Here is a 24,314-nt window from a genome sequence, read left to right as displayed (position 1 = left end):
ATAGGACGAACGTACATGCAATATATTATTATCACTGTGTCTCTTCTCATGGCTATGCGATAGTTGCTCAGTCCAAGTAATATGCCAATGGCTCGCACACCTTTTCCGGTGATGCATTCGATATGAGGTCGCCAGTTAAACGATGTGTGATAAATTACTTCAAGGTATTGAACAGATTCCACCTGTGGTATATCTTCATGTTGGTTAGACAGAGAGATGCGCCCGGGCTAATTCATGGGGAAAACAACGAGGGCATATTTATATTCTTTTCAAGCAACTTGCCACGAGCTAAAGCCTCGTAGAGTACCCTACACGAGCAGCAGCAGCAGCAGCAGTATCGAGCATGCATGTTGCCATTCACGCACTAACAACTCAGAATAATATTTTTTCGCGTGTTTCCTTCCGCGCTTTTCTTGCATTTAGATGTCGCTGCCGAAGCCAGACATTGAACCCATCACGTGAATTAATCTTTTATGGTGCATTGCTTGTTGTGACTGAGACAGTCGCCGTGACTGGTAGTCACCTTGTAATGAGAAAAAAATCTTCGAAGTTTTGTGTGGTTCTTTATTCAAATACACATTAAAAAGACCTTGTTTGAAGATGACTGGAGACATTTATTATTAAAAAGGGTGAACATCCCGTACAAACAAAATGTCAATCGTAGTTAGCCTGCCATCTTATTCAGCGTTAACCTTGACCATAAAACACGTTCCAAATATGAGCTTTCTCAATTAACGGGCTACCACCTGACAATCATTGTTTGTAGTGGCATTCAGTTCATTGTGCAAAGTACTAACAGATGTTTATATGTATTTATTGTAGAGAAGCGGTGCCATTTCCAAAGGGACATTAATGATGGTTTATATATGAGTTGCGATAAGTAACATAATAATTTGTGTGATCAATTACATCATAGATATCGTAAACATAATAGTCAATAAGGCAGGAGGTGCATTTATATTTATTACAAAGATTCTTTAACAAAGGTTTCCTTGTACTGGTTGTTGACAGTTCGCGACGCCGTTCATGCGATTAAAATAGGTTTACCCACACTGTCTTCACAGTTATCAATGTTAAACACTGTCGTGTTTTGGCTTTGACAAAACGTCTTAAAGTTTGTTGTGCAGGGTTCTTGATTTTTGTTCCCACTTTTGAAGAACTTGTCGTTTACCCATAGTTCGCAGGCTTCGTTAAAATCTGTGAAAATAAACCTTTGTATTAGTTTCACACACATCCGAGATATGATAAATATATATATGGGAACGACATTAGGCGAGTTGGTGTGGAATATCTAAGAGTAAACTCCATAGCAGAAAAGAACGACATATAAAAGAGCGAACAACTGCGTTTTTGTTGCACGGAGGCAATAAATAGACAACAAAGCAGCCTTTACCGCATGCGCGAAACCATAAATTTTAAGGCATTGAAAACATTTGTTTTTGTCGTGACAAAACTCGGGATACTAAAAAGCGCTTTCCAGATATGCGATCTCCAATCTTTTTTGGCATAGGATGGCATGCTTACGCGCAATGAACGTTCTTTTTGTGGATAGCGAAAGCTTATTTTGTCAAGCGAGCGGTTTCTTGCCGATGTCCACTCAAAATGCAGCGAGCCCAATAGTTTGGAGAGCACTCGCAGGCTTCGGAGCGCAGAGTCAGATTGCTTCCCTGCTTCTGGCTGAAATTATTGTGTTCTCCCTAAGACGAATGTTCCAAGGAGCATGGCAAGAATACTAAAGCTTTAACGTCCCGAAACCACGATATGATTATGAATAACGCCGTAATTAAAGGCTCCGGAAATTTCGATCACCTAATATTATTTCATTTAACGTATACTGATATCACACATCACACAGGCCTCTAGCACACCTTCACTGAAATGCGACTCAGATTTCAATGGTTAAACGGCTATACACGCACAATTTCTCTGCTGTCTTGTTTTGGCTCACATATAACGCATGAAGATAAACAGTAGTGATGGTATTATTTGTAAGGGTAAACCATGCCTAAACTATGATATGAATATAAGAGGCGCTGTAGTGTAGGGCTCCTAAAACGGCGACAGCCTGCGACAACCTATTGTGCGTGAAAATTCAAGTAATTGGAGCATATTCAGGTACTTTTGCCTCTATCGAAATGCGGCCGCGGTGGCGAGAATTCTATTCCGGACCTTAGGTTAAGTACTTGGGTAACAGCCGCTGGAGCACTGTAACAGGCCCGTCGAGATAACTTCATTGGAAGCATAATATGTCAGTAGAATTCGTTTATTATTCGGTATCAAAGTTTATCGCTCACTGCTTTCATATATGAGCTCGTTCTGGTGTGCGGGTAACCGGCAGCACTTACTCGTCGTGAAGGCGGATTCGTTACAAACACTACATCTTCACGTGTTCAGCAATAATTTGTCTAGGTAAATATACAAGTATGACCTATTTTGTAATGGTCGTCATGACCACAACAATCAAAGGTGCAGAGTAATTCTCTCCAGTGATTACATATACACTTCTATCGTGAAAAAACTCCGCACTGACTAAATTCAGCCTAATGGTCGGTGTGGCGAGATGAATTATTGCGGCAGTCGTATGCACGACGTGGTCAAGAGTGTGAAGTTATACGTTCAAGTGGAGGACGAAGACTGAAGTGCTGAATGTGCTCATAAATGAGATGTTTTCTAAATATAAAATAAACAGTGCTTCATAAGTCATTCTGGATACCACGAATATCTCTGGTTAGCCTTACCACCTGCGAAACTTTCTGCATGACGTAGTGGTCATTGGAAAAAGACACCTAATTAAACTACCTTATTTTGGGACACCAGATGCACGACGATACTGAAATCTGCATTGTGTGGCAAAAGAAACTAATATGGTGGGCCGTCAATGTTAGTTAATACGTAAATAGAGAATGCGTCAAGTTTCAGAGAAGTGCTACGCTAGTGTCTCAGGCTTGAAACCTTTGGTGCGATAGATTCATGGCCTTCAGTTGTCCACACTCACCCCCGTATTCACAAACGCTCCTCGATTTGACTTTCAGTCCTCACTTGACAGAGTTGAGCACTGCGCCACCGCTCGGCTGGAAATAACGCTGCGCTACTCAAGAATCACAGCCGATTATCGCTGATATGCAGTGATTTCCCGTGCCAAAAGGCGGCACTCCCATCTGCTTTCTAAAGTGAAGGTAAAGCGTTGAGTGAAGGGACGTTCTAGAATGCGGGGGTCAGTTTTCAGGGTATCAATGCTTAGGCAAACTTACGATCTCCATCTCATCAAAATTCCTAAAAACCATATAAATGTCCTGTTTTCCAACCTGACAAGTATCTCGGTGCACCAGTCGACAGCGTCCAGTGTACCGCATGAAGTATATCAGTGTGCTGTACGGCCCTTAACATCAACATTGGACATGCATCATTGATGATGCTGGCTTGCTCGAGTGAACGCCAGCCGAAAACGACAAAACGTCAATCCACATTCTCGCTATATGGACGCTGTGAAATATCTGATCAAGAATGTCTACGACTTACTCCAGCTGCAAGAAAAAGGGCTGCCGTTCATCCCTGTCGAGGTAAGAAAAGCCGAGACGGCAGAATAAGTGCCAATCGCACTCGCCAGAACTTCATTTATGGACGGAAACGAAGTATTCATTTACTACTGTTCCGTCGCGCACACCTACACGAGACACTGAATCAAGGTCGAAGCGGTAAAGTTTCCAATGAACATGGCTCCATCTCACCTTGATAATGTGATTGCTGAGCCACTAGGAGCTTGAAACGAAAGAAGTGGGTCATAGTGCGGCACGTAGTCAACAATACCAACCTCCTTTTCCACGCGAAAACCACCTGTTATGATAGCTCTCTAAGAGGTGGGAATAAGGCCAAGCATGCAGAGCTATGACACTCATGGTGAAGCTCTGAATAATAACAACGAATGGAGAGTGGCGAAATTAGTCCACAAATGCATAACCGCAATACAGCATAAACCAATAGAAGGAATCCAAATCCCACATATCATTACGGAAATCTTATATAAAGTGAAGAAAAAGAAAAGCATTTTCATCCTGAACATTTATAGCCCACCTCGACAAAGAAAGACCACTTTCGACAAACTATTTAAAGATGCAGCAAAACTAGCGAAGCAGAACACGGTCATAGTGGTAGGGGACTTCAATGCAAAAGACCCAAGCTGGGGATACCTCACTCAGGATGCCAAAGGCAAAAACATAGCCCAGCAAATAGAAATTACAGGTATGACACTCTTGACGGATCCAGCAATGCCAACAAGACTAGAAAACAGTAACTCCAGAGACACAACACTGGATCTAACTACGTGCAAAAATTGTCAAGAGGTGGAATGGCACAACGCTCTTGAAAATCTAGGCAGTGATCATTACATATTATGCACCACAATACACACAGATCAGATACGTGAAAATATTGGCGCTGCCAAAATAACTAATTGGCATGCGTTCAGAAAATCACTGGAACAAAGGTTGACTGCCTCAGATATAACAAACTTGATTGATTGGTGTGACGAAATAAGGCGTCAAAAAGAAAGGTACAGTAAAGAAATAACGCAATCAAGCAATGCACCTGAGTTCGACTCACACCTACTATATCTTTGCGAAGCAAGAAGAAGCCTTACGAAAAGATGGAAAAGACAGAAACGTGAATTGAAAGACAAAATCAAAGATATCACCCAGGGCGCAGAGGATTACGCCAATCAACTAGCTGCAACTAATTGGGCCAATTTCTGTGATTCACTCAATAGAACGCTGAGTACGGCCAAAACATGGAACATACTGAAAGCCATAATGGACCCCACGAAGACAAAAAATGAAAACAGTAAAGCCGTTGAACGATTGCTGCACTTATACCCAGGTACAAAAGAGGACCTCATTCAAGCCATGCATAAAAAATGCTTTGGGGAAGACGGAGTGACGCCTTCATATCAAGGAAGGTATAAAGAATCACCGCAACCTGATTTAGACAAGCCTTTTACGGACGCTGAGATAAGGGCAGCCATATTTAGTAACAAGAAGAACACAGCCGCGGGTGCAGATTAAATCACCAATGGTATGATCACGAACCTAAATGATGAAGACATTGAAGCTCTCACTAAATACATAAACAAACATTGGCTGGCTAGAACTGTCCCACCAGAATGAAAACATGCGATTGTGGTCACGGTGCCTAAACCAGAAAAAAAGTTGCCATTGAGAACCTGAGACCTATCTCGCTCACGTCCTGCTTAGAAAATATATTTGTAACACTGGTGAACACAAGGCTCCTCAACCATCTCGGGAACAACAGACTCATGCCCGAAGCTATGTTTGGCTTTCTCTTACATCTTTCAACGCAAGATATTCTACTACTTTTAAAAGAACAAGTGTTAATGGACATCTGCAAGGTTGCGGAAAATGACATTATGGCAGTTGACATGAAGGGAGCCTTTGATACCATTAGTCACAAAGCAGTACTAGAAGGTCTGGAGGAGGCTAACTGTGGAGAACGAATGTTCGACTACGTCAAAAGATTTCTTAGTCACAAGACTGCAACAATCAAGCCTGGAGATTACGAATCCGACATCATTAAACCTTCAAACAAAGGATCACCCCAAGAAGCGGTCATTTCACCGACAATTTTTAAAGTCGCCGTGACAGGCCTTGCAGGAAAACTCAAAGAAATTGCTGGTCTACAACATGCGATATAGGGATACGATACTACGGTATGGACAACCACAGGCAGCATAGTAGAGAAAGAAGATAGGTTACAACAGGCAGCTAGCACCATAGAAGAGTACGCAAGGATACGGGGTCTTCAGTGCTCAGCCAAAAAGTCAGAGCTCATTCGCTTCACGAAGAGAAAAGCACGGAGGATCGGCCCGAGTCTAAAGCTGGAAGTCAAGCTCGACGGAAATGTCATTCCGAAGAAAGATGCCATACGAATACTAGGAATGTGGCTTCAAGCTAATCAGAAATGTCTGCACACACTAAATCAACTCCAAACATCAGTACAGCAGATCTCACGCATGATCTCGCGAATAACAAACAATCGCAAAGGCATGAGAGAACAAGACACCCTAAAATTGGTCAAAAGTCTTGTCATCAGTCGCATTACATACTCGCTTCCGTATCAAGTTTTGAACAAAGAAGAGAAAGAAAAAGCAAACCAAATCATCAGAATGGCCTACAAGACAGACCTAAAATTGCCGCGGAATACTTCAAACGACAAGCTACTGGCGCGTGGCTTTCATAACACAATTGAAGAATTACCCGAGGCCCAGTTACTAGCGCAAAAAATCGCTTTTTCCAGACCCCAACGGGCAGAGCAGTCCTGACAAAACTAGGGCGCGATACTTTATTACAAACGCACCAAGAAACTAAAGAAGTACCAAGTGAACTTAGAGAATGTTACACCGTACTGCCAATAACAAGCAACACGGATCCTACTCTGCATGCTGGAAGAAGAAAGGCAAGGGCTGACTACATTGGCAAAATGACAAGATTTTTGAACACGGCCAGATTCACTGACGCCGCGCCTTATCAGACTAATGCAAAGAGTTGTGTGTGTAGTCACCGACCATAGAGGGAAAATTACAGCCTGCGCTTCAATGAATCAGGCGTCGACAACACAAGCAGAAGTTGCAATAGCACTCGCAATCAAAGAGGGGTGACGCGAAAAGCTTCATTAACAATCATTACTGATTCGAAGAAAGCTTGCAGAAACTATCTAAAGGGCAAAATTGGAGCAGAGGCGCTCCGTATATTGGTTTGGACAGGATAGGACCGCAAAGTAAAATACGTACAGGCTGTGACTTGGGCACCAGGGCGCGAGGGCGTGACAGAGAACCTGCGCGTGCGGACGAGGCGGCTCGAGGATTCACAAATCACCGAGCCACTCAAGACCATGCTAGTGATGAACCTACACGTCTGGACCCTTGTTTCGCAACAGTTTTAAAGTACTACAGAGAAAATAGGCAGCTGTATCCACGTCTTCATAGCAAGCTCAGCGCTGTGGAGGCAACAGTGCTAAGAAGAATACAGACTAACACTTACATAAACCTGCACACTCTTCACCTGATCTACCCCACGGCGTACAGAGATATATGCCCGTGGTGTGGAGCCACCTAACAATTTTTCACATCACGTGGGAGTGTGCAGAGCACGACGAAGCACACGACACCACTGGCACGTGGGAGAAATGGGAGGCGCTGCTGTCTAGCCCAGCCTTAGTGGATCAGCTGCGAATGATCCACAGAGCTTAACGGATGGCTCACGCCAGTGGGGCCCTGGAATTGGGGCACCACCCTGCCGGACAGACTTCGTTCTCCACCCCGTATATTCCTCGGGGCACTGTAGTTCAAGCCTGCCTGAATTACGTATATAATAACATTTTCTACTACTACTACTGCTACCCGAGAACAGTGGTTGCTCGACGCTGAAGAGCTACGTTCTGTAGCAATGGCATTATATAATAAGCGAACAGAAGCGGTTAAGATGACATATATACCAGCTCTGTCACACAAATAGAGTGAAGAGACAGTTGCGACATTTCGCAAAATTTCCAACACTACTTTAGTAGTATCGTGCTACGTAACTCACATCTACCTAGTGCCTTACGCCTGAAAACGCCCGATCAGCAATGTACCGGAAAACAGGCGTACTTGCTCATCCAGTAACCGCGTACTTAGATCAGAGCCGCTAGCGAAGCCGTAGAGCCTGTGGATGTCGACATCCTCACCAAGGGATCGGAGGCCAGCCACCACGGGGACGTGGACGACAACGGATGGCTCTACACCAGAGCCCGAGATGTTATTCTGTGAAAAATGTTGCCCTAATGCCACATCCTCTTACATAGTCGACCCTACGCTTGGACACTCAGATTAATATTATAAAATAACGTTTATTTCCTGCTCTGGCAAAATAGCAACCTAACTTGTAGACACGACAATTAGAGTGTGCTGATTTTATATTTAACACAGTGCAACTACATGTGGGCGAAGAATGTAAAAACGTCAGTAAAGGCAGTGCCTCACCACTGAGACTTATTCAAAAGAACACTGTTTTATACAAAATGTCATGAGCACAACTATGTCGTAAACGATAGGAAAAGTGCCAACAGGAGTGTATGCCGCAAGATATCTCAGCCATGTAATCAAAAATACCTAATCACCAAGTGGCGCCTGAAAAAAAACATCAGCTCGCTCTGAGACCATAAAACTGATAGGGCTAATGCACAGATTTTTTTATACAAATGTGAGCAGCTACGATGATTTCTCTCAGGAGTTGGTTTTTATAACGGTGAACGACAGTGCAGTATTCAATATGGTGTTCCCAACCACATTCACGGCAGTGCTTTCCGATGTGGGACAACGTATCTACCCTGCTGGCTTTTTTATTCTCGTTAGGCAAATATTGATACAGCACCCCGTTTTCTTTATATACGTTCTTCATATGACAGTGACATATTATACAAGACAACTATTTTATAGAAAACATTTGCGGCCTCGCGCTTGACGCTGTATATGCTAGAAGCATCCTGCTTTACCTATAATTTTCGTAAAAATGCATACAAATTTCCAAAATGTTTCGCCAGTGGCAAGAGGCCAGCAGCGTCTAATGGTCGGCATGGGCGGACATGAGTTTTATAGCGACAGTTGTATCTGAGCATCCATTCGTACCCATACGCTGCTGCATTTGATAGGGCTGCCTAGAAATTCAGCCACGCGAACTTCAACCTGCAGCAATTTTAACGTACGTAGATCGCACGGAACGGTAGAGCCACTGCTGGCCCTCGTCAAAGCAGGGTAGTCTGGCAGGACTCCCTGTTACATGCAATGTGGCAAGCCAACATATTTAGGAGGGTACAGGCCAGTTTCTGCCGTACACCTCCTGCAGAGCAAGCGCATCATACTCAATCCGTTAGAACTGCAAAGTTACATAAGCCTGCTGCCACCGCAATGAGTGTGCATTGCAGTAAAACACACTCAAGCTGTGGCGGCGGTGGCAGCAGCAATATCGTGCTGTTGGCGGACATTGACAAGAAAGGTCAACTACAGAGGAGAAGCACTTCACCAGACTGCAGGCCAATGCAATGCAACTGCTGGCTGCCGGGTGCATGGAAGAAGAAGGTCGGAAAGTCGCAGAAGTCGAAGGTTCTTCTTTTCATTGATGGCACACGGTATGTTCTACTTTCAGTGCCTTGGCGCAGCCCTGCTTCATGACGCTACAAGTCAGACATATCCGTCAAACTCTTTTACACTCCCATACCAATTTTAATATACACAAAGTTAAGGAGGCGATCACAATAGAAAGCAGAGGGGCCAGCTTGACAGACAGACAGACAGACAGACAGACAGACAGACAGACAGACAGACAGACAGACAGACAGACAGAGAGATAGGCAGGCAGACAGACAGACAGATAGATAGATAGATAGATAGATAGATAGATAGATAGATAGATAGATAGATAGATAGATAGATAGATAGATAGATAGATAGATAGATAGATAGATAGATAGATAGATAGATAGATAGATAGATAAAAGTACCAGCAGTTCTCTAAGAATCACTGCACGTTTATTATTGAGCGGGAGTGATTACTTACCTCCACCTGTGTTGTTTTGCTTTTTTGAAAGTATCGCACAGTGTTCTGACGTGTAGTTGAATGCAATGGTAAATTTCATTGATCTACCTATTTCAGAAACGGAAACACACATTGAATACACACACAGCTCTTGGCCTGTTGCACACACAGGTTTACACGAAGGCTGCAATGCACGCCTTGACTTCAACAGTAAAAGAGTAAGAGATGAGTGGCCCTGGCGTCAATTTTTTTCGTCATGGTTTTTAGTGAGTGCAACGAATCGTATCGCAAATAACAAATTTGCTAGTATATTTGAACGCCGAAACGCACATCATTTTGAACGCCGAAACGCACATCACTCATTTTAGATAAACAACCCATGGTCTAGTTCAATCTTGTGTCCCCGTTCATTGAGCGCTGTTTCTTTTATTTGTCGTCATATGTTTGACGACAACCACAAATTTAACCAATGCTGTTACTTTCATGTGACGGACACTCTTATAGTTTTGATTCTTAAGCCTTTAATAAATTATCTACTCCTGTGACGGAACAAACTGGAGATTGTTTCGTATACACACGCAGCCAATTCTATTTTATATTCATCATTAGAGATCTGGGTCCTAAGCTGATTCAAATAATCTGGGTTAGGTGAACTAAATGAAACCGCAAGAACTGTTCAGCCCGAAGCCATGGAAATTAGCAGAGATCGCAGAATAACGTATTTCAGAAAGCAGGTCCACGGCGCAAGCATCAAAGTTGCCACTGGAAGTTATTTAGAATTTTTATTTCCCCTTGTTCTTTAGAACAGTGCAGCGGTTTTCTTCTGTAATTCGTTGTTTCTCCTACCGTGTATAGCAGTTCGCTATACACTCATTTCACTTATTATATTTACGGACTCTATTAAGATAAGCCCCGCCTCCTTTGCTTTATTATTGTTTGCTTGGTAAAATTATCATAGTTACCGGTGATTCATAGCTCACTTATCAGCCATGGTATAGCAATGCTCTAAATCCTCAATAACGCAAAACTAATTTTTCTTACTTTATTTTATGACGCTTATTTCAGACGTCACACGTCTACAGATCACTCTCACGTGCGACTGCTATAGCAAACAGTATTGCGGATAACAACATAACTTTATTTTTATACACCGTGCTTTTGAAACACGTATCATTATTATACATCTTTAATTAGATGTAGCTAAATGGAAAATAATAAACAGCAGACGGTGTACCTCTACAAAATGCAAGACCAGATTCTCAGAGTCTAGGAAAAGTTTGGCGGAGCGTGTTTGGGCCGTAGGAGACTACTTACAGTATGATTTAAACAATTGTCTGCATTGCTGTAATATCCTGACGTCACAACATGGTACGTGCTTTTCGCCATTTGGTTGCAGTCGATATTCTTACGTTTATACGGTCGATTCGCATCGTGGAACTGTTGGTGACGAACAAATCATCAGGTTAAATGTTTTTTGTGAAGCGCTAGCATCCATTTCAGATATTTTGTTATCAGACTTCATCTTAACATGCCAGTTTCATTGTGACTGCATTGGTTCTTTAGGCAAGACGTCAAGCTAGTGTTAATGTCTTTAAATGTGCTATTCAGTTTCGTTTAATGAATATCAAAACAAAACATGTTATCAGCACTTCCGGAGCTTCACAATTGCTGCGAGCCTACTTTGCATAGCAGCGATTTTATGGCAGTGCAAACTTTACATATACAAATTATGTCAGTACTTTTCAAGAGAGAAGCGCAAACTCTTTGCCTATAACCAGTAGTCTAAAGATCAAGTGAGGCACAAAACTGAGAAGGTACATTAACTTAATGCCTCGCATAAAAAACAACGTGGAAAACATTGATAGCTTACTGCTGTCGACAGCTGTGAATGCTTGCGCTGGCCTACGATTGCCTTCTGCTTTGTAAGCCACATCATAATTCTTCCTGCGGGAGCAAGAGACACAAAATATTATGCATTTTATGTTACAGGAAACCTAGTCTCCAACGTTTCCATTTGGCAAACAAGAACCATAAAAATAATTGTGGTGTCCTCTAGCAACAAGGTCAAATAAATTATTTTATATCGGTATGCATTTTGTCCTTTATGGTACAGTATGACTGCGTGGCTTGATAACAAAATATTACCTGTGCTTTCTCTTGCAAACACTGCAAAAATGCGGATCATGGGCACGCCTCCAAATTTTTGCTGGGAAAGAGTGACATTTTATTCATGACACGGTAATCTAGGGCATATCTTTTGCAAACGTTCATGCATGCTCAGATTTGTAGTGACATTAGTGACCTCATTTTTTTATAAGTATACATTATGTAAATCTTCAGTTTTACGTATTACACATTTACGAAAGCTAGGCAAATACGTATTCATTGACATCGCTAAGAAGTAAACATGCATATATTGTGAATGCAAGAATAGGGTGCCACCAGTTCATCGCAACTGACTACCTGTATAGTTAGATGTACTAAGATGGCAAAACCGGCATTTACGCATTTAGTTAGTTTAGGGAGGAATTGCGTTCGGCTTCCGGAACGAGCTCGGATGCCTTAGAATTGTGCTATCAAATGCTGTTCATGCTCGAGAAACACGAGCCTTTCCCCTTAGTTGATCACGGCTGATTTTTAAAATGACCACTTCGCTGGTTGTATTTTGAACTCGGCCTCTACTGCCAGCCTAAGATTCCTAACACGGTAGCTGTTTAACAGCTATTACTGACAGCAACTTTTGGGAATGACGGCATGCTAATCCGTTCACAGGTAAAACTGTACCGCACTCGGAATAGTAGAAAACGGACACTAAATGGGGGCTTCATTAAGGATACGAAACTTCAGCGCCTGTAAAAGTATTAGCTGATTGGCCAGGGGTGTTTTCAACACCAAAGCTGTTTATAAAATCCTAACATGTTCACTCCATGAATAATTATAATCATCATATACACATAAGTTTGGCAGATTCTACTACAAGTCACTGATGCACTGAGAACGAAGAGGTCCACAATAAACACAGCAAAAAGGTGTGTGTCACAAGAATTTTCGCGGCTTATAACACAACTAATATCATTATAAATAGGTATGTGTCACGAAATAATAAGTACCTAACGGCGTCATGCTATCTCCTTGGAACCGCACAGCAATTTGCGTGCTTGCAGCACAGTCACGCTAACCCTTTCAGCCCTAACTTTTTTGTTTTAGTTGCAGATTTTTTTCAAAGCATTTTTTTTTCATGATCAGAACATAAATAACACCTCCATAAAATTTCAACTTCATAGCGCCACTGGTTACGGAGATAGAAGTATGGTGTCAAAAACGTACATCAGGGCTCAATGGTTGCAAAGTGAAATATGTGGCAGCTTTATTGAAAAAGAAATTGGGCAATTCAAATTCGCCGAAGTGATCAAATAGATGAAAAAACAGACGTTATACACGCATATAGAAAGCCCTGAAACGATTTCTTGACTTTGTTATGCACAGGTGAACCTTGCATTTCTCGCACGTTAGGCGGGTTCTTCCTGTGCAGCCTTCTATCTTGCATCTTCTTTCCCTCGTTTTGTTGTGAAGTGGGAAAGGTCCCAGCTGATCAAACCTTACATCCTCGATAGGTCTGTTTTCTGCCATCCTCGGGTGTTTTGAAACCTGCAATGGTGACAGTGAAGGCCTTCCCCTCTTAGGTGCCACTGGCTTCGACCCAGCTGCTGACAGGCCCTGAATGACTCTTTGAGTGAAGTCGAGCAGGTCAAGCTGCTTAGAGAGGTTCTGTTTGTCTGCATCACGTCTGTACTCAAGCCAAGCGTTCGCAACCGCGAGGTTCATAATATGAAACGTCATTCCCAACGTCCACTTTCGGGAGCGAATGGTAGTCCGTTAAAGGGAAATCAGGAAGTCTACTTTATCGACACCGCCCGTGCTGTGGTTGTATGTATTGATGACTGATGGTTGCTTCACGTCCATGTAACACTTTTCCGCTTTGTTCCAACGACAAACGCTATCTTCGTTCTCGATAGCAATAAAGTTGGGCGCAAGGGTCACAGTCCTGCTATCCATCCACCTTGTTATCGCTATATTTCCATCAGCGCTGACCACGAAGTCTGAAGAACTGCAGCCGCTTTTTTTCAGTTCTTTTTCAGTCTTCAAGGGGCACTTTTCACACCTGTTCGATCTTATAGTGCCGGCAGCAAATATTTTTTTGCCCGGATTTACACGGAGCCGTGGCAGGGACGTAAAGTAGTTGTCAAAAAAAAAAAAAAAGTCTGGCGCCTTGAATAATTTTCGTCTCCAGCCGCCAGATGTGTTCAGTGCACTCTCGTCATCGGAGCTTTCAGTTTCGCTCTCCACTGGATCTTCATCAGGAGCACAAGGCACCACACCCTCGTCGTGTGATTCATCGAATTCCCCGTCTACGTCGGATAGGTTGCCGTTGTCGAGCTCCTCAAACAGCGCGTCCGTTGTTGCAATTGTAGCCATGTGGAACGGGTTCGGTGACAGAAATACAACGAAGTCACAAGTAAACCTGCACCTGCGAACATAAAAAACAGGTTAATTAACATACCGCGTCAGCATTCGTTCAGATGTCGCTCGTCAAAAACACGCACCACAATCGACTCGGACACCGCCATTTGCAACCGTTGAGCCCTGATGGTGTCAAAATCGTACATGACAAAAGCATACCACTGCAAAAATGCTGCACATGCAAACAAAAAAACTCAAACGTCTTCCAACTAACGTACTACTAAGGCACAACATACAAAAAACTGGGCGCATAATACAAAAGAGTTACGTAGCTACAATTGCAGAAAATCGGAACTCACCCGGGCTCCGCGTTCACCGTGATGTCGCCGCTGCTTCTTCTTCGTTGTCAATTCGGTGTTCAAGAAAACACGAGAATGCTGATGTCTATGGCAGTGGGTGGGCCGAGACTTCACATTGGGCAAAAAATTGCGAGTTTTTGTTTCAATTTCTCGGCGTGGCGGTACCATTTCTCGTGTGGTGTCAATTGACACCGCCAGGGCCGAAAGGGTTAATGTCACATATGATGCTTTATTTTTATCGAGGACAGCGTACAACTGACACCTAACTATAGGAGCCAATTGGTTACCAAAACGTCAAACGCATTCTCGAAGAATAAGGTACGACCCCAGAAGCAAGCCTTGCGCCTGTGCAAGAACAGCAACGGCAGCATTGTGTGGGTCTGAGCAGCATGCTTGAAAAATGAAATGGCAGAGACTTCTTCGACATTAGTATTACAAAACGCACAAGAGTGAATCTAATACTGCTTTTAGTCATGACCCGCGCCACGATAGAGTCTATTGCGAAGCGCAGAGAGCCCGTGCTTCTACGGGCAAAGGCGTCGTAAGACCTAAACATTCCTTAGCAACACCGTTACAGCCAAATTCAGCCCACATAACTTTCATCGTGAAAGCAACATCCTGTCGACATAATCACTGCGAGCATTTTTATACAGCCGAGCTGTATAACGTGAAATACACTTCTTTCTTCTTGAAAATAATTCATCGCTATATTTACTGGTTTTCTCTATGAAAGCCCTGGGGAGAAAAACTCAGTGACTTGATTAGCACTGGATGTTATCGTTCTCATCTTCTTCTGGTTCACTCCCAGCATACATCGCGAATGAGCAATAATTAGAATTGGCGAAAGATTGACTGCAGAGAGAGAAGACGTTTCAGAAAAGGAGATGAATAAAGAAAGTGGAAGGTGGAGTAGAAGAAATCAATAACACAAAATAACGCAAAACCTAACGCTGCGGTGTTCTAACCTGGCTTCTTACGATTTGAAGGCTAATGTCGAAGCTAGTTCACTATACAGGCACAGTAGCAGCAACGTTTAAGGGAGCCCTATGACTGTCTTGGTAGATATGAGAAAATGACAAAGTGACAAAATGACAAACAAAATGCAAAGAACAAAGAAGGAGCAAAAAACACAAAACAGAGACCGATAGAACGATCACACAGAATATGATCAGCAGAAAAAGACAGTGAGACAAAAAGAGGTGGCATGAAACAGGAAAAAATAGCTTGAAATAGCCCCTTGATTAGGAGATATATTGTCACGTCACTCCAGAGGGTGTCGACAAGGTTTATTGATGTCCGAGCAACAGGGCTCTTACCAAGCGCGTCGGTTGGGCTTGTTTGCCAGAGAGGGGGTCCACGCGCACTTCTTTCTTCTTCGTGGTGTGAGCCTTCACCTTGGCATACGACCCACTACTAGAAGTAGGTGGCAATATTCCTCCTCAACAAAAAAAAAAGAAAGAGCATCGTCCCGATGCTGTAAAGTTATTGAAAAAAAACCAAAACAAAGTAGGTTAAACAATGAAAAAGGGCACGAATAATCAAATGTTTGACGCGATAAGTTCACCAATGATGAGGCAATTGTCAGAGCACAAATAAAAAAAAACACAGGAAAAGTGGTCTTTTAGGAACGCGCAAAATAGGGCTTCATGCGCACCACGTGAACTATGTCAGAGGTTGGTTGTTTTCGCTGTGCCCATCATGACGACGTAGCGTCCGGAACCACTTTGTAGTTTACGTCGCTCAAGCGGCGTATTACTTTATACGGACCGAAGTATCTGCTGAGCAACTTTTCGGAGAGGCCACGGCGTCGAACAGAAGTCCAAACCAAAACTTGTTCTCCCGGACTGTAAGATACGTCATTGTGACGCATATTGTAATGTCGTGCATCGACCTGTTGCTGCTGACCAATGTGTGGCCGGGCGAGCTGGCAAGTTTCCTCGGCACGCTCTGCAAATTCTTATGCGTCAGTTGTTAATCGATCAGCGCCTTCATAAGGAAGCATCGCATCCAGCATCGACTGAACTTCGCGGCCATAGAGAAGGCGGAACGGTGTAAATCGGGTTGTTTCTTGAACGGCGGTGTTATAAGCGAACGTCACATAAGGCAAAATGCGATCCCATGTTTTGTGTTGGACGTCGATGTACATGGAGATCATGTTTGTGACTGTCTTATTTAGTCGCTCGGTTAAGGCGTTGCTCTGCGGATGGTAAGCAGTCGTCGTTGGATGCCTAGTGTTACTTAGCCGAAAAACTTCATCAATGAGCGGTGCAGTGAACGCTGTTCCTCTGTCGGTTATCACTGTAGATGGGGCACCGTGGCGCAGAACAATGTGGCACATGAAGAAATGTGCTACCTCAGAAGCCGTGGCTCGTAGTATCGCCTGTGTCTGAGCATAGCGGGTCAAATAGTCAGTTGCAACAATGACCCATTTGTTGCCGTCGGACGATAAAGGAAATGGGCCGAGAATGTCCATGCCAACTTGGTCAAATGGCTTGTGGGGTGGATCAATTGGCTGAAGTAATCCAGCCGGCTTGCTTGGTGGCGACTTTCGACGCTGGCATTCACGGCAGCTTTTAACGTACTGCTTCACGCTTGCCGAAAGTCCGGGCGAGTAGTACGCCTCACTTACTCTGGCGAGCGTTCGCGAGTAACCTAGATGACCAGATGTGGGCTCGTCATGACACGCGGTGAGGACTTCGTCCCGCATGTCCTTCAGAACGACGAGGAGGTAAACGCGGCTCGTAGAACGGGTGTTTTTTGTACAGGACATTACCTCGGAGGCAGAAAGACGTCATGACACGAAATAGATGGCGAGGTATAACGGCGCTATGACCCTCCAGATAGTCGATGAGCGGTCGAATCTCTTCATCCTCTCGCTGGCGTCTGCTCAAATCAGATGAGCTGAGGGCGCCCAGGAAACCGTCATAATCGTCTTCTTCTTGATTTACTAAAGGTATGGGTGCACGCGACAGCGTATCAGCGTCTTCATGCTTCCGTGCAGACTTAAATACGATGGTAACATCAAATTCCTGTAGACGCAAGCTCCATCAGGCCAGTCATCCAGAGGGATCACGAATGTTTACCAACCAGCAGAGGGCATGGTGGTCCGTCACCACTTTAAATGGACGACCATAGAGGTACGGGCGAAACTTGGTGAACGCCCACACTACTGCGAGACACTCTTTCTCTGTGGTCGTGTAATTCACCTCGGTACGGGACAGTGAGCGGCTGGCATAGGCAATGACTCGTTCTTTGCCTTGTTAATGCTGGACGAGCACTGCGCTGAGGCCGATGTTACTGGCGTCGGTGTGCACCTCTGTGTCAGCATCATCGTCAAAATGCGCAAGAACAGGGGCTGACTGCATCCGTTGTCGTAGCTCGGCAAAAGCAGCCTGTTGCTCGGTAGCCCATACAAATGGTGTGTCGTCGCGTGTAAGGCAAGTCAAGGGTTCCGCTATCTTCGAAAACCCTCTAATCAATCGTCGATAGTAGGCGCACAAGCCCAGAAAGCACCGAACAGTCTTTTTGTCTGTAGGATGCGGAAACGCGGCTACAGCGGCAAGTTTGTCGGGGTCGGGTCGGACTCCTTTCGCGTTGACTACATGGCCAAGAAATTTGAGCTCTTCATAACCAAAGTGACACTTCTGCGGTTTGAGTGTAAGATCTGCCGATTGAATAGCCTGTAGCACACTCCTGAGGCGATGAAGATGTTGCTGGAAGGTTTCAGAAAAAACGACATCATCAAGGTATACGAGACAAGTTTGCCACTTCAGACCAGTAAGCACAGTGTCCATCATTCGCTGGAAGGTTGCGGGCGCTGAGCACAAACCAAAAGGAAGGACTCAAAATTCATACAGGCCATCAGGGGTAACAAAGGCCGTTTTCTCGCGATCTCGCTCGTCAACCTTTAACTGCCAGTACCCGCTTTTTAAATCCAAAGAGGAAAAATAGTGGGCGCGGCGTAATCTGTCTAACGAGTCATCGATGCGTGGCAGCGGGTACACGTCCTTTTTAGTCACGCTGTATAACTTCCGGTAATCGACGCAAAAACGTAGCGTTCCATCTTTCTTCTTGACTAGGACGACCGGAGAGGACCATGCACTGTTGGAAGGCTCGATGATGCCGTCGTCAAGCATTTCTCGAACTTGCGTACGAATGGCTTCTCGTTCCTTTGCTGACACAGGGTAAGGCTGTTGGTGTACTGGGCGGGCGTCGTCGTAAGTGATGATTCTGTGCCTAGTGATTGAAGTCCGGCGCACCTTATAGGAAGCAGCGAAGCATGACTTGAATTCAAGCAAGAGTTTTCGCAGTGCTGTCTGGTTTTCTGGTGTGAGGTTAGAATTAATATCGATATTGTTTAGAGACGTATCGGCGGCCTCCACTGCGTCCAATGAGAAGCAGATATGAACGGTACCTAATTCATCTGCAAACGCTAACGAAGTGCCACGGAAAAGGTGTCGGTGTTCGTTGCTGAAATTTGTAACGAGCAGTTGAGATCGGCCATCACGTAGCTGTGTGATACTCCTAGCCACACAAACACCATGAGTCAGCAGGTGTTCAAAATTACTTTCTGCAATCGCTTCACCATTTCGCAATCCACAGCATGTGACGTCGACAATAACACTGGCTCTTGAAGGAGGCGTTATACTTTCAGCAGAAACACGAAGATTGTCGGCACGTTGTTGGTGGTCCTGCTTGTCGATTGCTCGTTCGGCTGAGAAGGTGATGCGGTTCTCTTGAAGGTCAATGACAGCTCCATACTCTTGCAGGAAGTCAACACCAAGAATAACGTCGCGTGAACATTCACGGAGCACAAGGAAACTTGCTACAAAAGTATAACCGCAGACCCGAACTCTACTCGTGCAGGTTCCAAGCGGAGAGACGGTGTGGCCACCAGCCGTTCGAATCACAGAGCTATGCCAGGGCATGATTACCTTCTTTAGTAGTCTGGTCATTTTGCCGCTTAGTACAGAATAGTCAGCCCCGGTATCAACTAAAGCACCTACTGCATAGCCGTCTATCAGCACCAGTATATCCAGAGAAAGCCGCACATATCGCTCAGTCGAATTCACACTCTTTACTGTTAGCGTCGATCGGAGGTCTTCAGCACGTCGGCTGCCAGCGACCTCGCCTCCAAGGGTCGCTTGCGTTAGTTTTCCCGACGGGGACTGGGGGACCGTGCGCCAGCATGGCGCTGTGGCGAAGATGAAAAGCGCCTCGGCGACGGTGAGCGCGGCTGCCGTCCAGAAGGCGGTGGCATGCGCTGCTGAGCCAGGTAATCCTCAATGTCCCGGGGTCGCTGGCCATACCGAGGAGGCGCTGAATATACTGAAAAGCCGCACAGCCTGAAGCGCCGGTATGGACACTGGCGGTACAAATGGTCCGCTTCACCGTAGTGGAAGCACAAAGGTCGGCGATCAGGAGTGCGCCAAACATCAGATTTCCGAGGCGAAGCACGTCTGTCGTCAAGGTATTGTGCTGGTTGTTCCGCAAGATGCACAGGGTTGGCGTAAACGAAGGGTGGGGGCGTGCGTGTGTTCTCGTAGTACCGTAGAGGCGGCGCCGACTGAAGTGAAACGGTAGGAGGTGCCTGAACAGCGGGGAAGAGGAAGCTGGGCGCTTCAAGGCTTCCGCATAAGTCGCACGGTGGTAGTCAGCCGGGGCGGGTGTGGCGTTATCCAGACTCACAGGGTCATGCAGGGCATGATGCAGCTCGTCCTTGACGATACTTGCAATAGAACTCACCGTAGGTAGTGGTGATGTGGCAGCCTTTTGCAGCTCCTCGCGTATTATAGAGCGGATAAGGTCGCGCAGACACTCGGTGTTGCTCCCAAAAGTCGTGAAAACTTGAGCAGCGGACGTGTTGTTCACTTGCCGCTCATACAGGGTGGATCGATGTTGAAGCATCTTTTCCATCGTGACGGCTTCAGCCAAAAACTCGGCGACCGTGTTCGGAGGGCTCCGTACAAGGCCAGCGAAAAGCTGCTCCTTAACTACCCGCATCAGGTGACGCAACTTCTTTTCTTCTGACATACTTGGATCAGCCCGTCGGAACAGGTGCGTCATATCTTCCACATAGGTCATGACAGTTTCGTTGGGCATCTGGATGCGGGCCTGGATCGCTCGCTGCGCTCGTTCGTGGCGATCAGCACTTTTGTAAGTGTCCAACAGCCGGCGGCGGAATTCGGGCCACGATGTCATCTGTTCCTCGTGATTCATGTACCAGGTACGTGCTCCATCCTCTAAATAGAAGTACACACGCCAAAGTTTGGCCGCGTCGTTCCAGTCGTTCAAAGCAGCCACGCGTTCGAAGTCGACCAACCAGTCCTCGACGTCTTCGAGCTCGGTGCCATGAAACGGTGCCGGAACCTGAGGACTTTCGAGGGTGTACCGAGTCACCGGGGGGTTTCCAGTACCTGTCAAAGTGGTTTGAACGGACGTGTTCATCATACTGGTGTGAACTGTAGGGTCAGATTCGGGTGGCAATCTCCTGATCGTGCGGCTTCTACGATGAACGGGAGTGTGGATTCGCACTGGGCTTGTGGTGCCGCTTCAAGGAGGGGTCTGAAACATCCGTGAGGGGCTACCCAGCACTTCCACCAATTGTCACGTCACTCCAGGGGGTGTTGACAAGGTTTATTGATGTCAGAGCAACAGGGCTCTAACCAAGCGCGTCGGTTGGGCTTGTTTGCCAGAGTGGGGGTCAACGCGCACTTCTTTCTTCTGTGGTGTGAGCCTTCACCTTGGCATACGACCCACTACTAGAAGTAGGTGGCAATATCATGCTGGTGGAAAGGTAATGGAGGTTAAGGAGCAGTGATATCAGGATGAGAAAGAGAGAAGGAAGCGTTAAAATGCCATTCAATTATGTGCTTCTGCTCACTTCGCACCAATAGTTCATAACTGCCCTGAATTTTTCGCCGGCTGAATAGTTTACGCACGCCACATCAATACACAAACGAAATGTTCACAAAGACTAGCGCAAAACCTTTTATTAGGCTCTTTGAGTTGCTTGTGCAAAATTTTCATCACGCCACGAAGCCAACTAACGCATCTCCATATTGTTTTTTTTCTGAAATACAATAAATAAACGGATATCTGTGGTATTGGTCTTTACCGACAGGTAAAGAACAATCTCATATCTTTTTTTTAGTTAGCTCGACGAGTACCTACACGGGCGTGCACGGTACTAATGTTTATTCATTATAGGTAGGTGTCAGCAAAAATGTATGTTTTTAGTTTTGGCATGGATTCAGTAATCAAATTTAGCATATTTCTCCAAAGTGGCTAAGCAACCCAAAATCGAACTACATCCCATCAACCATCAATTTTTCTATTAACGGCCGTCAGGTATCAACATGAACAAGTAACAACAGTAACCAGTGTAGTCGCCTTGTTCACAACCAGTCCTATTTTAGGGGCGAAGCTCCTAAAGGCGTGTGTCTGTACATCCTCCGATGAATGTAGTAGTATGAAGCCACCGGTGGCACATACCCGCTTTACAACGGGTATGTGCCACATGGTATGCGAGATGGAAGACGGTGGAGCGTAACTAGATGGACGCACGGATGGACGCACAGACGGACAGATGGACAGACAGACTGGCAGACGGACAAACGGATGAACGCACGAATGGAAGGACCGACGAATAGATGGACTCACCGACGGGCGCATGGACAGATAGATGGTCGGACGCATGGATGGACGCATAGATGGTAGCCCGGACGGATGGAAAGGGAGAATGAATGAACGGACGGAAGTATGGACGGGCTCACACTTCGCCCCACTCATCACCATTCCCTCCTTGGGTATGCTGTGATTTTTAAGTGCGAATGAACTTTATAAGCGACTCTGAATCCGCTGCCCGTGGTGCGCCTCCTCCTATCTCCTAGCAACGGTGCGAGGAGCGGAGAGGAGCGTCTGTAGCAACGGCACAGCAACGCCACACACGCGCGCCGCGCCGGTTGCAGACAATGCAGCGCGGCGAAGGACCCGTGATGCCGAGCGCAAGCGGGTCGCGGATACCGAACTCCGTGCGTGGGAGGCCGATGGGCGACGTAAACGGCGCATCGCCTGCGGCGATGAAGGCCGGCGGCGAGACGCCGAACGAAAGCGGATGAAACGAGCTGAGCCCCCTGAAGCCGATCTGGCGGGGGGACGCGCGATGTGTGAGTGAAGGCGGGTCCTGGAGTTAGCTCGTCCAGACGTGCTCTTCAAGCGCGACTTTGTGTATCACAGCTTCGGTCACAGGTGCGCCGTTTGCGACCGGCTGTGATTTGACAACAACCTGAGTGGCATTTCTGGCGTGAGGAACGAGACCAACAGGTTCAACACGTTGCGGGTTCTTTGGAACGAGTTCGGAAGATGATCGGGTGAACACCGATGCGACGACATGGATGAGCAAGACCCGTAGCTTCCTCCCTTTGGTGCGTTCCGGGTGTGTGCCTCGTGGCGAGAGTCCCTGCTGGACGGGCGGGTTCCGCCGTTAAGCAAGAGCCACGGCTACGCGTAGCCGCCTCGTCACGCGGACCTCCCCAATCTGAGCCCGGTGGAAGAGCACCTCATCTCGCCTCGACTCCCCTTCATGAGCATCAGGCGGCTGACGCGGGGCAACGGTCAGTACGGCATTAAGGGAGAGATCGTGAACGTCCCCATCGACGTTCCGAGCGTAATAAAAAACACATAAACATACTTATAGTGCGAATTTACTCTCCCATATGCACGTAAACTCACCAAGATTTCCCGAGAGGGTTTAATGGTTCCTGGGAATCGCAATGCGATCACACGGGGGAGTTTTCTGTTAACTCACTGGCGAATGCCTAAGGATTTTTACTCTACTCCCCCTCATAGCATCACCCCGTGCATTCGCAATTAACCATGTTCACCCTCGGGATAATGCTTGGGATTTTTTTAGCTGATGTAACTAGAACGATTGCCAAGATTTACAAACAGTTATGTAATAATCATATGCGGTGCCGCGTTGTGGAAGGACGCATTCCTGCATGCAACATAAGAACTTTTTATAAGCGTGTTAGCACCTGCGTGGCGAGCATGCCCACGCTGTGCTCCAACTGTTAGAGAACAACCATTATCTTCCGAACTTGGCAGCCTGCACTACCGGTAATTATGTCAGCTTTCGGTGGAAATGCGATGGCACTGTCCTTTATCGAACACCCGCTGCAGCATGTGGGCGAGTGACGACACCTGTGCCGGTGCGCAGTGTGTCACCACATAGGTAGATGCCTGTGAATGAAGCGGTGCTGCCCGGTTCATTCACAGTGATGTATGCAGTCTTGAGCCGGTTCCACTATAGGATGGCTGAAACCAGGGGCGCAGCCAGGAGGTGGCCCACCAGACACGTTCCCCCCCCCCCCCCAAATTTTTGTTTCGCCTTGGCATAGAGACAATTCGGCGAGCTTTGTTGCCGATTTACGTTAAGCCTTCAATACCATCACTTCACGTCATCCTAATGCTTTCAATTTTCTGCTGGCGACTTCAACTTTCCCAACGATCCCTGGTCTTCTGAGCCTCCGGTATCGAAATCATTTTCTTCGAAAAGCTTCAGTTTCATTAACCTCTGCTCAGTACTTTCTCTCCACCAGATCATTTCACAGCCTACTAGGTAAGCGAGCAAGTCTAAAAACACACTGGACCTTCTGTTAACAAACTGTCCGAATATGGTTTCGCATTGATCATACCTACCTTGTCTGAGTGACCATTGAAACTTATCCTATGAATTAAGTTATTTTCAATCTCCAAAGTGCAAAGTAAAAAAAGAACCTCCGTAATTTTAAGAGAGCCAACTTTCAGGCTAATGAATGTGAGCTTTCTAGCTCCACGAAAGTTTTCTTGGAAGGTTTTGAAAATCGGAGAACAGAATCTAACTGTAATATGTTTCCAACAAAAGTCCACA

At 45.8% G+C, this 24,314-nt stretch overlaps 1 protein-coding gene across 1 annotated transcript in view; it reads right to left on the bottom strand.

The window, feature by feature from the left end:
• Positions 1 to 943: 943 nt before the first annotated feature.
• The window catches only part of LOC119184965 (uncharacterized), a 60,387-nt gene continuing 37,016 nt past the window's right edge, over positions 944 to 24,314 (bottom strand). The window contains exons 4-6 of the mRNA XM_075872420.1: positions 11,452 to 11,525; positions 9,603 to 9,689; positions 944 to 1,197 (exon numbers count right to left, since the gene is read on the bottom strand). Coding sequence (XP_075728535.1) covers positions 1,025 to 1,197; positions 9,603 to 9,689; positions 11,452 to 11,525 — 334 coding nt within the window. The 3' untranslated portion in view covers positions 944 to 1,024. The remainder of the gene's footprint in view (positions 1,198 to 9,602; positions 9,690 to 11,451; positions 11,526 to 24,314) is intronic.

Source organism: Rhipicephalus microplus, chromosome 8 (genome assembly GCF_043290135.1).
Source record: "Rhipicephalus microplus isolate Deutch F79 chromosome 8, USDA_Rmic, whole genome shotgun sequence".
Lineage (NCBI taxonomy): Eukaryota > Metazoa > Arthropoda > Arachnida > Ixodida > Ixodidae > Rhipicephalus > Rhipicephalus microplus.
Note: the sequence above shows the minus strand (reverse complement) of the source record. Positions and strands in the feature narration are given on the sequence as shown.